The following is a 15,649-nucleotide window of genomic DNA, read 5'->3' on the forward strand; positions in this document are numbered from 1 at the left end:
TTAAGCCAGTTCCAACCCAGGAAGCTCCTACAGGGCTTAAGACAGAATGGACGAAGCAGTAAGTCTGCCTTCTCTAATCCCCCACGGCTGGTGGGTAAGACTGGTAAGATAGCATATAATTAAGTTGATTGTCTTTACATAATATTTGATGTTCTTGTCACACACTAAAATATTCTGAGTTCTTTGACATGTATCTTGTCACTGCTAAACTCTGTTACAGGGAGAAGAGACTGCCCAGTCCTAGCCTGTAATTAGATTTACAAAGGGATCAGTAAGTGGTAAAGGAACGGCAGTCCTAAGCCTCTGTTTGGAGGGAAAGGGACTCTCTCGAGATAAAGACTGGAAATATGAAAAAGAAGAAAAAATAAGAGGAAATTTTTCAGGGAGACTGAAAGTTATGGGTGCAGGGAACAAAAAGAATACTTAATCCAGAACAGTCACGAAACCTGCAAACCTTAAAAAAATCCCCCCCAACATATCTATGTAGTACCTGATAAGAACAGACTTCCCTTATATATGAACTCTCAGTGAGATGTATTTAAAATAAAATTTATTTGCTTATCCTTAATGATCATATCTGCAAATCTGATCACTGAATTAAATGCTTCTACATCATCTTTCCCCAGACACTGAAAAGTCAGTACCAAAGCAGCAATGCTTCCACTTTCTCAAACAGGCTTTCTACATAAAACAGTTTATGAATATCAGCAGATTGACTTTGCTATTTTAGCAATGGAACTAATTTAGTTATGGCTCAACCTAGATAAGAAGGTCAAGTAGAAAAATCCTGAACTCTTCTTACAGACTGAACAAAGATAACAAACACAACACAGATTTTATTACCTAGTACTGTAACAAGTAATTCTACAACACGATGGGCAGCTGCCAGAGCTGCTCCTACGCTGGGATGAATAGAGAGATTGGCCAGCACTCTTATCAATTTTATCAGAACATCTTCTGCTTCTGAAGGATCCTTTGGGTGGGTTTTTCCTTCCCCTTCTTTTTCATGGTACCATTTCTGTGCGTTCAAATCAAGTTCATGGTAGGTTTGGAATAATGATATCAAGGTGTTAACACTTCCTTTTTCTTTAAAAAATTGCTCACGGGCTTGGTTATTCTTTGCTGTTAAATTACCAAGAATGAAGATGATACGGATAACCAAATCCTGCAATAAAGTAAATAAACCATATTACACAGAAAACAGCAGAAGCTATTAGCTGCTTAAAAAGAAGATAATACTTAATTTGCTTCACAATTCAGTTAATAGCAGGTCCAGAACAACTGAAGGAATGCCAAATACAGCAACTAGAAATAATTTTTTTATGCTACTATTTTTCATAACCCGGTTTACAGAAGTAGTCAAAAACATCCGACAGAACTAGTATAGCATTGGGATAATTACTAATGGGATATACTTAGTATAGGTCATCTATTTTTACTAAGCCCACAGTAATCTCAAAACATCTTAAAACAGCACTTTATATAACTAGAATAATCATATGGGCCAGAGCTTACTAATCTTTCAAGTAAGCAAGTGTCAGTTGTGATGGCCAAAGACCACCACCTTCTCTTCTTCTCTAGGCCTGTTACCCATTGTAGAGGTTGAACTACTTCCCCTTGATTTGTTACTGTTAAATCTATGTTAGCTCTTATTCATTTCCTTGTTAAGTCCAATTGCTTACAGATAGCTGAATTATTTGTTCCAGATTTTTACCAGAAATGTAATCTAAATTGACTGGTCTGTTATTCCCCAGTTCCTCCTCTTTCTCCTTTTAAAGACAGGTGCCCTACAACCTTGCAATCCTACATAACTTTCCAAGAATCCCAGAGACATTACCTTTTCTGTCCTTTTGTAAGCACCAAAGGGTAAATTTCATTAGGCCTAGTTGGTTTGAAGACACTTAAATATGCTCCAGCTCATTTTTTAGTGACAAAAGAACTCAGGCTGAAGTAGAGATTAATCATTTGATCATACCTAACCCTTTCAGAAAAAGCAGCAAAAAAAAAGGCATTCCACACTTCACTAATCACAGTGGCATCTGTCAATAATTCTCATCTTCTTCTGAACACTGCAGCAGTTATTTCCTTATTGTCTTCTCACTATTAATGTACTATAGGAAGTTTTCTTGCTTCTTTTTATGTCCCTTTCTAGTCGCATCTCATTTTGTGCTGGTTTTTTCTGATTTTGATTTTACATGTTCTTGCTACCCTTTTATTCTTATCATTACTAAATGAGACCTACTTTCTATTTTTATACAGTATCTTGAGGTCCTATGATTTAACCAAGTTGCTCTCTTAAAGCACTTTCTATCCCTGCCCTTCAGTGGGATACAGAATTACATCTCTTGTTGCTTTATTTTGGACATACTGAGAAATAGCCTTTTTTTGGCAAGGCTAGCAGATCCAAACCAAATGGCATTCAACAGCATCCCCATCTTTTTCTTACCCACCTGTATGTAAGAAGAAAAAAAGAAATTCTTAAAGTCTGAACTAATCCAAGTATAAACTAATTCAAACATTTGCCTCTGTCACTTGGATCAAAATCTACTCATTTCCAAAACCAAAAACTCATAGCTTTATCTTAACAGTACAGGTAGAGTAACAGCATTTCTTCAAGTACAGCACAGCCATCTACCCATAGCTGCTAAAGTGCTGTACTTGCACTAACCTAGAATTTTGCTAAACAATTTACATGCTGTTTTTCTTCAAATATAAGTTATATTCACAGATATTCTAATCCTCCCTGGTATTAATAACAATCCAACTTGTTAAAGTATACACACTAATACCAAATGAAAAAAGATGTGTAAGCAGTGAATCCTTCTTTCATACATGCCTTCATCAATAAGTTTCAGGTCTTAAGCCTCTGCTGCAAGACATTGGCAATAACATCCTCTTAGGGTCAAGAAGATGAATGCTATCCCTGAATATGAGAAGCAGGCAGTCTCCTAAGTGAGGAACGGATTCTCACATCCATGTATTTAATACGATCACTCCATAGGACCCACTTCCAATTTTTTTAACTAGGCATCATATTTTTGCTAGCATCTAAATGTCATCAAGACAAAATTTTATGAACATTCTTACTGACTAACCACTAAGAGCTTTCACCGTTGCAGGCACAACCCCCAATTCACAAAGGCTGTAAGAATTTGAAACAAACAACTGATGAATCAGAAGAGAACTGAAAAAAGCAAGCAGTCTAGTTTGACTCGTTTATATTGACTTTCTAATTTTGGTCAAAACAGTATCAGCCCAGCAACAGCTCTACCCAATCAGAAAACAGACAAACAGGTACCATACAGCAATCAACTGATATTTTGAGAAGTGTGATCTCAACTGTGCTTTCCACCTACAGGCTAGCAAAACAAACTTACAAAATACTTTTTTAGCTAAGCACATCTGGTTTTAATAGCATATTACCAAAGTTTCATTATCTTCCAGTGAAAATTTAACTAGCAGAGTCAAAGAGAAAAGCGTATACAACTTCTCCTGAGTAGTATAATACTCAAGGGTTGGTATTATTTTTGTCTATATTTTTTTAAATGCTCATGGGGTAAGCACTGCAAGAGTAAGAAACACTAGCTTAGAATTGCTGTGTAAAGAAATGCATGTAAAGACAAATGGCATTTTGAAACTGCTTGCAAGACTAAACCTGTACAAGGCCCATGGGCCTTTCTGTACATAATGAAAAAATCAGTATAATAAATGAGATTATTATGCATCTCCAAATGTTTGGAGTATTAACTGCATAAGAAGTTTCAGACATTCTTGCACACTTACAGGAAAATTACATTTATCAGGTTAATTTATATAATATGGAGTTTTTAACATGTATGGCACTAAAGACAAATTAGATTAAAGTTAGGAATTACACTTAGTTATTTCATCTTTTTATAATGAGGCATTCACGTGAGACATGCTGTCCAGAGAGTGTACCCAAACCTGATTGGAAGGTTATATATAAGACCGCCCAACTTCACTTACACAAATTTGAAGAAACATATAAAGAAAAGCTTGAGAAGGAGAACTAATTTTTTTCTTTGCTTCCAATCTGTGATGAAACTGTGACATTTTTGTTTTTAAAGTGGTAATGGCACCACATACTCCATCTGCATTTAACTCTTATTTTTCTGACAACTGGAACATATACATTTGATCACTGATCTGAAAGATTTCTTTGCTTATCTACTTCTAAAAATTTATTCCTAGCACTGCCCTAGTAGCAAAGGTACCCAATGTACTTGCGGAGTCACAGAACTTGACAGCAGTTTATCTTGGCAATTAAAGTCTACCTGCCTTCCAGTGTAAAGCATGATGAAGAGGAACAAATAGTACAGTAGGAAAGGAAAGCCAAATAGGTCAGTAATTTCTAAACTAAAATGAGATAAATAAGGGAGGGGAGTCCATACTAGAGTTTGTACTCATTGGCCAAGTACCTGTTGTTAGTCTATTTGGTGTCTGGACCCTCAGAAGGAGAGGGGTAGTATGAAACAAAAATTCAGATGCCAGCAGCTGAGTTCCTATTGAATCTCCAGCTGTAAATGAAATGTGCTTTCTATGTTCCACAAACTTCAATGGAGGTAGCCAAAATTCTACCACCTGTCCAGCAGTATGAACTGCTTCTCATTCAAATCTAATTTACACTTCATTTCCAAATTTGTATTTCTGCTTTATTATGTACCTTGGAAAGAAAATTTGAGAGTTTTCTTTTCAGGGTATGATAGTCTACTTATACACAAAAGAACAATAGTTATGCCATCCTGGAGGTAATCTCTTCCAAACACAGTAAGGATTCATCTTGAACTGACATTCTGGCTGTGAAAATTCCTGGTCAAACCCAGAAAGAGCAACTACCCAAAATGAAACTTGATTTAAAGAAGAAAAAAGGAGGAGGGGGAGGAGGGTAGAACACCCTGAAAGCATCAAAAGCAAATGAAGAAGTTCTTGACTGAGGGACCTGAAAAAAGGAGCCAAGAGAAGCTTTGCCACAGTGATAGCAGGGAGTACTTTGTCAGTAAAGAGGGAACCTCCTTCCCTTGCAAATATGAATGCAGCTGAGGAGAAGGAGAGGCCATTAGAAGAATGTAGTTATATTTCTACGTATCACATGCCACAGGACCCTACCCAATAATTTCTACACCCAAAAATCTGATCTGTTTAGGTAAACTTTTCAGAAAAGGGTCCATTTGCACTTAGTGATTTTTAGCAATGAAGAACTTGTGTCCTTAGGTTTGTTTGTGGACATCTGGAGATCTGGGAAAGGTAACAAAGAAAAGCAAGCCCATTGTCACCAGAACAACATTTGATGAAAAGCAGTGTACACCCTCTAACAAAAAACATTTCAGAAATCACGAACTGAAAAAGTTGAAAACCATATCCCCCACAGTATTGCTCCAATGATTACCGATCCCTGGTTAAAATCTTTATTCTTATTACTTATTACTTATTATTCTTATTACTTATTAAATTTGTACAGCTTCAGCCACTATTTCTTATTATCTCTTTTTTCCTAGATTAAAGGATGTTCTACTAACAGAAATTTCTTCCTTGTGCAGATTCTATTAACAGGCAACTTGCTAATGGTCTGACCTTTGTCACCGATAAATTAATTTGCTTAATCTTGAGGGTTTTTTTAACTCTAATCATTCTTTTAGCTCTTTTCAGATCTGTTCCCCAGCTTTCAGCACCTTTTGTAGAAATTAATACCAAAAACTAAGGCAAAATATTTTAGTGACAGTGTCTGTCACAGCAAGCAGTAATACCTTCTTATTATTCTTATTTCATATTCTAATGTTTACCTGTCTAGTAAATTACATTCATTCTCTTGTATCTTTTGATACACCAGAACAGCAGGTTTCTATATGATATATGCCAGTGAAGACTGGTTGACTACAAACTTTGAGCTCTACGTTCCTGACCATTTTATATTCAGAGTACATATCACATATTCTGCACTCTCCTTACCACTTTTGCCTTTTCTTTCAGACAAAAACAAAAATCACAACCAAAGTATTAGGAAGATGCAAATACACTATCAGCCCAGCATACTGTCAGAAATCATACTGTAGGGAAAGGGTGACCTACTGTGGTTATTCAGATTTATCAGCAGGGAAATTCCTTCAGAGTTGTCAGAATATTTATCCTAAAATGGATACTTCCTTCTTGAAAAAAATGTTAATTCAGAGAGAATGAATGATCAGTTATGAACATGCATGTGCACAAACAAAACACATGAGAAAAATCTTGTATTTTTGTTCTTTAATGGTCAATTACTATATTCCTCTCACAGCTTTTTTAAATTTTCCAAGGCACTATTATAATGTCAGGCCAGAGGGAGGAGGAATACAACTGAAAATATGTATTTGTAAACGTAGGAGAAAAGAACCACATTATCTAACATTAAGTTCTTCATAGGGTTACCTTGACAAGCATTTCAGCAGAAGTGGTGGCATAAACAGCACCCACTCTCCTTTCCATTCACAGTTTGGTTGCTCTCCCATATTGTTTCCTCAGTATTTGTGAACAAGGAACTATCTGAGTGGCTGTTCAACAAACTAGACTGGAAAGCAATGCAGGTGATAACCCAGCAAAAGACTGAGGTTCTTTTTTTCAGTTTTAAGGTTATTGGAAGCTGGGTCTGTTCTGTGACATGATGTATCACGCTGTCGCACAAACAGCTGTCCTCAACCCAAATGAGGGATAGCACAGAGGGGAAAGTGAGTAACTGAAACACAAAGAACACTTAGTCAGCACTGATGACCATTTCTTTAGAGGCAAGCTATGGATACAGAAACGCACCACCACCACCCCCCGCCAATAAAAATTAAAAAAATCTTTGGTATCTCATAAGGCTATGATGCCACTGAGCAGAGTACCAATAATACTCTCAAAGCATTTAAGAGGCAAACACGTATATCTGAAATAAATATAGCTGCAGCATTAGACTATCGCTAAGAGCCTGTGGTTGCTTTGGGGTATTACATGACTTATGTTATATGACTGACTGAGACAGACAGATAGTGAGTTCCTGGGAGCTCATCACAGAATTCTCCATAAGCCAGCCAAAAAACAGCCAGGAAGGCCAGTCACTGCATGCAGATAAGCCTTTGCCTAATAAATAAAGCCAGAAACAAAGTGGCGAAATTCTCTGCATTTACAGGCCCCATCTGTGACAACCTTCCCCACTGCAGCAATCCTAAGAGCAAAAAGGACATTTCACAGCCCTGAAATGAGCCTTTTTCTTGAAGGAAGACAAGAAGAAGTCTCACAAGCAGAAGCCTACTTGCTCACAGAAGACTATAAACTGATTTAGCACCTGCTACCTGGTAGATGCATTTGGGAAGAAAGCTGGGCTGATCCAGGCACAGTGAACCCGATAAATGCAGACATCTTCTTAGAGAGGATGACAAGGCAACATCACTCTATTCTTCATTTAATAAATTGTTTCTGACAATCTGATTGTTAAATCAAACAGGTAAAGCAGCATGCAATTTATAATTGTAAATTAGCACAGTTCTACTAGCTGATGCAAGAGATGCAAAAACCAGTAACAAATATTTTCAAACATCAGGACCAGGAAGTTTACCAGAGTCTGCAGAACTAATTGATGATCAGGATAAAACCGGAGCATTTGGAGAAGAAAATGTCATTGCAGAGAAGCTAAATGAGTTCTTTGCATTGATTTATGTCCACTGTGAAAGCAGCTGGGGAGATCTCAATGCTACAGCCTTCTCTGGGAAAGACCCATCAGAGGATCTGTCCAAAACTGAAGTGATCGCAAACAATTTTAAGGAACAAACTTACAAAACAAACAGTAACAAATCACCAGGACTGGATAATCACCCAACAGTTCTAAAAGAACTAATGAATTAAATAGCTTAATTACTAACAGTGATGTGCAACTTCTCAAAACTGCCTTGATGCCTAAAGACTGGAAGGGTAACAAACGTGAAAAGGATCCAAGTGAGATTCAAGTCTGATGTCTGTAGCAGATAAATTAGAAGAGACCATAAAAAAGAACAATAAAATTAGTGGACAGTCAAATAAACACAATCAGCTTTAAGACTTCCACGTTCTGACTTACCCAATTCTTGAGTTCTTTGAAGGGATCAACAAACATGCATAAAGACGACCCATCTGATATCACCCATGTGGCTTTCCAGGAGACTTTTGACAAAGTCACTCACCAAAATCCTAGAGAAACTAAGCAGCCATGCTGTAAGGCAGCATGTCCTGGTACAGATAAATGATTAGAGGATGGAAAACAGAGTAAATTAGCAGTTACTGCAATGGTGGAAGATGACCCATGGAATTCCACAGGGTTCTGCGCTAGGAACTGTTGTGTTCAACTTGTCCATAAACAACACGGAAAAGCGGGTGACAGCAGTGATATGGGAAAGTTTGCTGATGACACTAAGATATTCAAAGTGGCAAAGATGAAGGCTGACTGAACAGCAGAAAAAGGATTTGTAGTCAACCGGTAATAAAATGGCAGATGAAATTTAAATGCACATAAACATGAAATGATGTGTGTGGAAAAACACAGAGCAGACATACCTTCATGTATAAAATTTCAGCCTTTGAACCAACCATAACCACCTGGAGAGCAATCTTGGGGTTAATGACAGATTCGTCATCAGGGTTTAACACTCACAGGAGGTCAAGAAAGCAAATAAAATATTGGGAATTACTGGGAAATAAACTTACACAGTCATGCAAATCTATGATATGGCCACATCTTAACTGCCATGTTCTAGTTTCCTCATCTCAAAAAAAAGATACAGGAATCAGGATTGTAAAAAGTTCTGAGAAAAGCAACATGGATGCACAATGGTATGGAATCAGAAAAGACTCTCTGTATCAGAAAGGACTAAGGAAGCAAAGACTCCTCAGCCTGGAAAAGAGGTAACTCGAAGAGGGTACAATAAAGATCTAGAAAGTCAGGCATGGTGTGAAGTGAATGATTAGATTAAATATTCACTGACTTTTCAATACAAGAACCAGGGGGTATCAAATAAAGATAGTAAAGGCCAAATTCAAAACAAGCAAAAGGAATTATTTGTGCAGTGGGTAGCTGCTATGGCAACTCCTTGCCAATGGATGTTTAATATATTATAAGTTTGTATGGGGTAGAGGGGAGACTATAGAATTTCATGGAAAAGAAGTCAACTAAGGTTTATTTCATACAGAGAACCACAGCTGGCTGAGGAAGTCTCCAAACTGAAAAGAGCTGGAGGTTTGGTAAGTATATACAGGAAGTATCATATATGCTTGCTCTGTTTTTACTGTTCTCTAGGCATCTGATTTTTACTGCTGCCAAGTATGGATAGTAGGCTGGATGAACCTTTCATGTCACCCAATATGATTATTCTTTTGCTGAATAGCTAATTGCTGCATCCAGTGATGTCAGATACTTAACAAATATTTCCTGATCAAAAAAGTAGGCTCCACTTAAGTATAAAGGGACTTTCCTACACAATGGGCACAAGATTTCTTCTATGCCAATTTTAGTATCACAACCTGTGTTTGTGCACTTAGGATTGAAAATAGACTCCTAACTGTACACTGATAAAAGATTTCACAGAAGCTGGCAGGGCCCCAAAAGGCCATCTAAGCTCAGGTAGTGCCCAATTTACTGACAGAAGCCACTGCCCTATTTAGGCATTCTCACTGTTCCAAAGGCATGGCCTCCTCATGACTTTTGACATTAACCACAGCCTGAAAAAGTCATCCTTCATATACCTTATCTGAAAAGCTTAGAGATTATAATGATCTGGGAAAGGGGAACAGCATCTTTTTAAAAGATTTCTGGAGATGGGCAAAAGCCTACAATGCTGACTAGAAACAGAAGCATGCAGAGCTCATCCTGCAAGATAAGAGGCTCTACAAGAACACTTCTGACAGCTTTCATGGCATGTGGCAGGCACCAAGGATTTTTTTGTTACTCCACATAAGTAAGCTCCAAAACCAACCACAAGTGAAGTCCAACAGAACACGATGAATAGAAGAGCACTGCTGAATTCCCCAGTCCTAGCTTGCAGATCCAGCTTTTCCAATCTTCTGTACTCCTCTCCTTACCTAAGACTATGACACATGGAATTTAGCAAGTCTTGCCAACTCAATTTCCCCAAAAGTCTTTCTCACAGAGTTAAATTACTACTCTCCCATTCCTTCTGACTCTTTTACGCAAGAGAGAAAACAAGCTGAGGAAAAAAAAGAAGAGCTGAAACTGCAGTGTGGTGAGAAGAACAGAGATTATTTGGGTGGCAGCTGTGGAATTCAGTGTGTGGTGTGGCAGCAAGTTATTAATCCTATTTCCAGTGCTCACGTTTTTATTTTCACAATATTTAATGCTTATTTTTAAAGTAACAGTTATGAAAGCATTTGAGAAAGTCTGAATGCTGGTTTTATTTTTTAGTCCAGTATGTTTCTAGCTTCCATGATTGCCAGTAAAAAAGACATGATCCCATGAACTTTGCAACCTGAAAATTCAGAAAACACACACACTTCCTTTCTTAACATACCAGTTCTTAGGCCTGAGGATTTTTAATGCTTTGAGTTAATATTACTGATTTATCCTCCTCTCTGCTTCTTCCCACAGCAGACAATTTTACGCACACTGCTGTTACTTGTTTTCTTTTCAACACATACCAACTCACACTATAACTCACTAGCTGTCAGCATTTTGAAAGAAAGATTAGCAGCGCCAACTACACCTCAGGAAAAACATTTGCACTCCTCACAGCTCAAGTGTTTATTATACACTACAGAAAAAGTGGTGTATTACATTATCTATGTCCCTCTTCTTGTTTCTGCAGGGCTTTACTCAGCTGACAACTGACAGTTGCATGCTTGTTTCAAAAATGCAGTAAGAAATAATTATTCTGAAGACACTGCAATATAATCATCACAACATAATAACTAAGTTTTTTAATACACAAGCTATTTCTTTACCAATTTGTATTTTCATAAAACAACTGACAATTTAACACAAAAAGCAATGCTAATCTAGTGAAGAAAGATGTATTTTAGGACCACTTAATAAAATAGGCAAATGAGAAGCTAAATTCTGAACACTACTTGACAACAAACAATTTGAATTTATATATGAGCCTACAATTCATTACGACACAAAGCTATTATCTCAGGAGCCTAGAAAAGTTCCCCTTAAAATTACAGATGAAGATTGAGAGGAAGATGTTACTCAATTTAAGCTCCTTATTCCCAGTCGCATCATTTGTTGAGTTTTTAATACAGTGCTCACAAGGAAAAATAACTATAAATCTAGTAAAATATTGTGCCTTTGATATTTCTTGTATTATTTACATAGCATTTACATAGCATTTTACTACAGTGTCTTTGAAGACTATACAATGCAAGAGCAGCCTGAACCTAGAAATATTCAGATATGCTGCAGAAATGTTAATCAACAGACATTTAGAAGAATAGAAACAACTTAATCTTTGTTCGTCTTCCATGTGTACTATCACAGAAAACAGGGATGCAGGTAAACAGGACAGGGAGAAGTTATTTTTGTATTTGGCAAGAGAAAGAATAGATCGTTCAGTGTAGCCGATGTGATTATCTTCATTAACTGCCTTTAACAGTAGCAGCACAAAAGACCTCCTTCCAACAATTCTCCAGGAATTACTAACTCTGGGATAAATTGTATAGGACAACTAAATGTCCTCAAACTAGTTTAGATGCTGGAGCAGCCAAGAAAGTTCCTTACTTTTAAGAATGATCTTAATGTGATTTAATGTTCTATGTTTTGAAACCTTGTTCCACCTTTGAACATCTATGCTTTACATAAAAATTATTTACTTCTTAAATCTTACCTGGCAACAGAGCTGAGTAATTTGCCATACATGGGGCACTCCACTCTTACCAACCTGGCAATCTTTAAAACTATGATTCCGCACCAAACTCCCAGAGCCTGGTGCTCCAGTAAACACAGGAAAGATCACTGTGATACAGCAGGACAATACAGCAACACCTGACCCTTGAAGTTCTAATGAAGTTGGCAGCAAGTATACTCTTATAATTTTACTTCGTAATATGAGGCATTTTGACAAACTCTAAACATTTATTTCTAGGTGAATGTTCCACATGCGGTATTCTAGGCATATGGTTTTCTCTGGTAGAGGAGAAATATATTCTGATACCTTATGCAGTTATCAAGGAACAAACTTCCCTCTGCTTTCGAACTGCTTAACTCTGGAAAATTCACATGTATTTTGCAAGGGAGGAAGGCAGGAGAAATCCCAACAATTTCATACTATTAAATATTCAAATAAACTATTTGCTTTAAAAAGTATTTTTTAAAACTAAGAAAAATAATTAAGTACTCAAAGGACTGTTTCTACACATGTAAAGGACAGACAAGTTAGTTAATCAACTATCTGTCCCCTGTACTGCTTTGAATTTTTAATCTAAACTATTTCATTTCAATTTTTTACTACTTAGAAATGCTGTCAATGATTTAAAATTTTTATTTGGTAAATGCATAAAAGTAGGTCACTGAAAACGAGCTTATACACAATAATACACAGACACATCAGAGGATTAATATATAAAAATCAAGAGATGAAAAAACTGACCTGCTTCTTCTGGTATTTGTTTAGTAGGGCTAAAAATAAGATGTAACATCTGGAGCAGTCTGCTAAAGCTGCACAGAAGTCATTGTAGAAAGAAAGTTTGCTACAAAGGTATAAAAATAAAATAGAAATGAATGAAAGCACTTTTTTTCCACAAAAGATTTTTTAAAAAAAAATCACTCTGCTTCTGACTCTTAGGGCTGTATTTTCCAAAAAATTAAATGAATGCCAATACTCTGACTTCTAGTAGAGGCATACACAGTTACACAGGAGCACAACAGAAGTCTAGCTATCCTTGCCACAGTGAATTACAGGAAGAAGCGAACATAAGGAGCTTCCCAACCTGCTTGCCATATGGCCACAGTACGCTAACACTAGCGGTTCTTAGCATTAAATGGGAGAACTGTAATTTCACGATGACATGGGCAGTCAGAGAGGAGAGGAAATAAAGGCTCCCTTCCTAATGCACGTCTAGCAGATCCCTGTGACAGCACTAACAGAACACATTTCTCACCAGCAAATATGGATAAAGTGCCTTCTTGCAGTCACGATTTTACCTCTGCATATTCTGTAACAGCTGCTCCTCACCTTGACCATTACAAAAATAAAGAACTGGACGTGCTTTGGTCATACCAGAAATACTGCAATAACAGAACAAACTAGAATAACCTCTTACTTCCCATGTAGTCAAAACCAGCAAATATCTGTGTTGATGTTCAATTACAACCAATTACGGCAAGACTTACAGACTTAGAGAAATTAATAATCTGAATAGATTGAACTTATTCTCTACAAAGAAGCTGCCTAAAGTTACCGACTGAGAGAAAAGAATAACCATTCTGTATTACTAGAAGACAAAATAAAATTCAGATCTGTGCTCTGTACTGCATACTATAATGGGTTTTCTTTTTTTTGTGACTGCAATTTCCAGGGAGCTAATTAAATTGATTTTATGGCTAATTTGTATCCTTGGAGCATGCTGTTCACTAAACTTAAGAAAAAAAATTGAAGCAGTAGGAAACTTTAAATAAGACAAATTACTTTTGCTCCGTATTGAATTCTAGATCAAGTAAATGTCCTTGTCAGAATTACAGTGTAAGTATCGATTACATTTAATTACAAACCCATTGCATCACCCCACTTTTCATGGCATTTTCCAAGTAAAAGAAATGCTCTCTCCTTAGAATTGGTAAATATACTTGGAATGCTGTAATCATTGCTAGAACTCAACTTATTTTTAGGAACAAAATTAGAGAGACAGATGTGGACAAGGTGGCATGGAATTGGGGAAGCAATTCACATGCTTTACAGGTAGCACAAACAGCAAAGGACCAGATTTGCCTGTTTTTAGCTGTGGAGAGGAAGGAATGACAGTCCCTTATGTAGCTGCTCTTCAAAGCACAACCCAATCTCATCTAGCAGGGAGGATGTGATGGATAATTTGGAGGGGCTGAACAGGAAGAGAAGTCCATAGCAGAATCCCAATGAACATGAAGCCACAGGCAACATGACTGAATACAATAACAAAGCAGCAATGGCAAAGACTTCCTCCAGAATGGCATTCATAAATTGTGCTTATAACCCAACTCCTCCTGAAACTACCAACAGTTAATTTCACAACTTCTTCAAAATCCTTAAATTGTTTGCAAGTCTGTTTAGCATTGGATATTGCAAGCTGGTGCTTGGTAACTGGAAGATTTTTGACTAAGAAACCATTCAGACTACAAAAGGATCTTTTGGGGTGATTCATTCATACTGATCTCCCTCTAAAAAGCACATCTTGGGAAATAGCCTCTGAGCTGCTCATAAAACTGAGATTCTTTCAGCATTTTCATCTGCACACTCAAGCCCTGATCCCACGGATTAATCTCCTTAAACACTCTGTGACAGCTCAAAACAATGAACACTGATCACGTTTTCTCTTTTGTATTTTATTTCACAATACACAGTCCCCGATATAACTTAAGCTTGTGTAATTTCTCTCAATTTTTTTAAAACGTCCTAAAATAGGATTAATAAATACTTAATTTACACAGCTTTAAAATATAAGAAATGGTACTTTAAAATCTCAGTCAGAATCTGTGGGATCGAAGAATAACACAATACAACAAAACACTTTTCACAGGGACAACGAATCCAAGTTGTATGGCTACAATTAAACAATTCTATCAGTATTAATAAAGACACAATTATCATACAAAATCATTAAAAACTACACAGTGCTTTTAGAAAAAAAAAATCAATGTAAATCTTCTCATTCTTGTGCTTGATCCTGCCCCCTTTGAGGTCACTTGAAGCAGTAACACTGACTTGACTTCATGCAGAAATAGCACTGTGCCCTGTACATACCTGAATATCCTGACAATATAGATGCATACATCCTTATCATCCACACGCTGCTCTAGCGCCGCACAGAGCTCAGAGACTGCACCACTGCAAAGGAGCTGGCGTCTTGCCAGAGGTAAGTCAGCCAAGTTTCGCAAAGTAGCTGTCAGCTGCATATAGAATATTTAAAGATTTATTAATCACAGCCGTTTACAACAGAATCCACACTGTTCTGAAAATTTAATAAAGCTCAGATCTCATTTATAACGTCTAAGGCAGTCTGAATGCCCTGTTAGCATTCTGCAGGTATGTATCTACCAATAAATTATAACAGGAAATGTGTAACAAAATTGTGTATATTGGAATAATTGTTTGAAAATGAAAGATTGATGCTGGTCTGTGCCTGCACATAACCTCCTTCTTTGAGGGAAACATGACCTTTCATATGTTTTAAAATCTTGTATGCGTGTATACAACCATAGACCAATTGGAAATTAGGTGAAATGCTGTGGACAGTCGAAGTAATTTTTTGCATAATGTCTGATTTTGCAAATTTACGTTTAAGTCTTGCAAAGTCATACCAATATGTATTTTGATAATAACTATAAGTTGCAAACTAAGATGAATTGATTTTAAAAGACAATAAAATTTATTTTGATTAAAAAAATTTAAAAGTTAATCAAGATCAAGAGAAATCCACTATTCAAACAATACAAAAATGAAAA

The 15,649-nt window shown here is 36.8% G+C and overlaps 1 protein-coding gene across 4 annotated transcripts in view; it reads right to left on the bottom strand.

Moving 5' to 3' along the window:
• The window catches only part of ARMC2 (armadillo repeat containing 2), a 66,851-nt gene that overhangs the window by 11,621 nt on the left and 39,581 nt on the right, over positions 1–15,649 (bottom strand). For all 4 annotated transcript variants that reach the window (XM_052781359.1, XM_052781360.1, XM_052781361.1 and 1 more), the window contains 3 exons: positions 14,949–15,094; positions 12,603–12,702; positions 844–1,165 (listed from right to left, as the gene is read on the bottom strand). In XM_052781359.1, coding sequence (XP_052637319.1) covers positions 844–1,165; positions 12,603–12,702; positions 14,949–15,094 — 568 coding nt within the window. The remainder of the gene's footprint in view (positions 1–843; positions 1,166–12,602; positions 12,703–14,948; positions 15,095–15,649) is intronic.

Source organism: Harpia harpyja, chromosome 3 (assembly GCF_026419915.1).
Source record: "Harpia harpyja isolate bHarHar1 chromosome 3, bHarHar1 primary haplotype, whole genome shotgun sequence".
Taxonomy (NCBI): Eukaryota; Metazoa; Chordata; class Aves; order Accipitriformes; family Accipitridae; genus Harpia; species Harpia harpyja.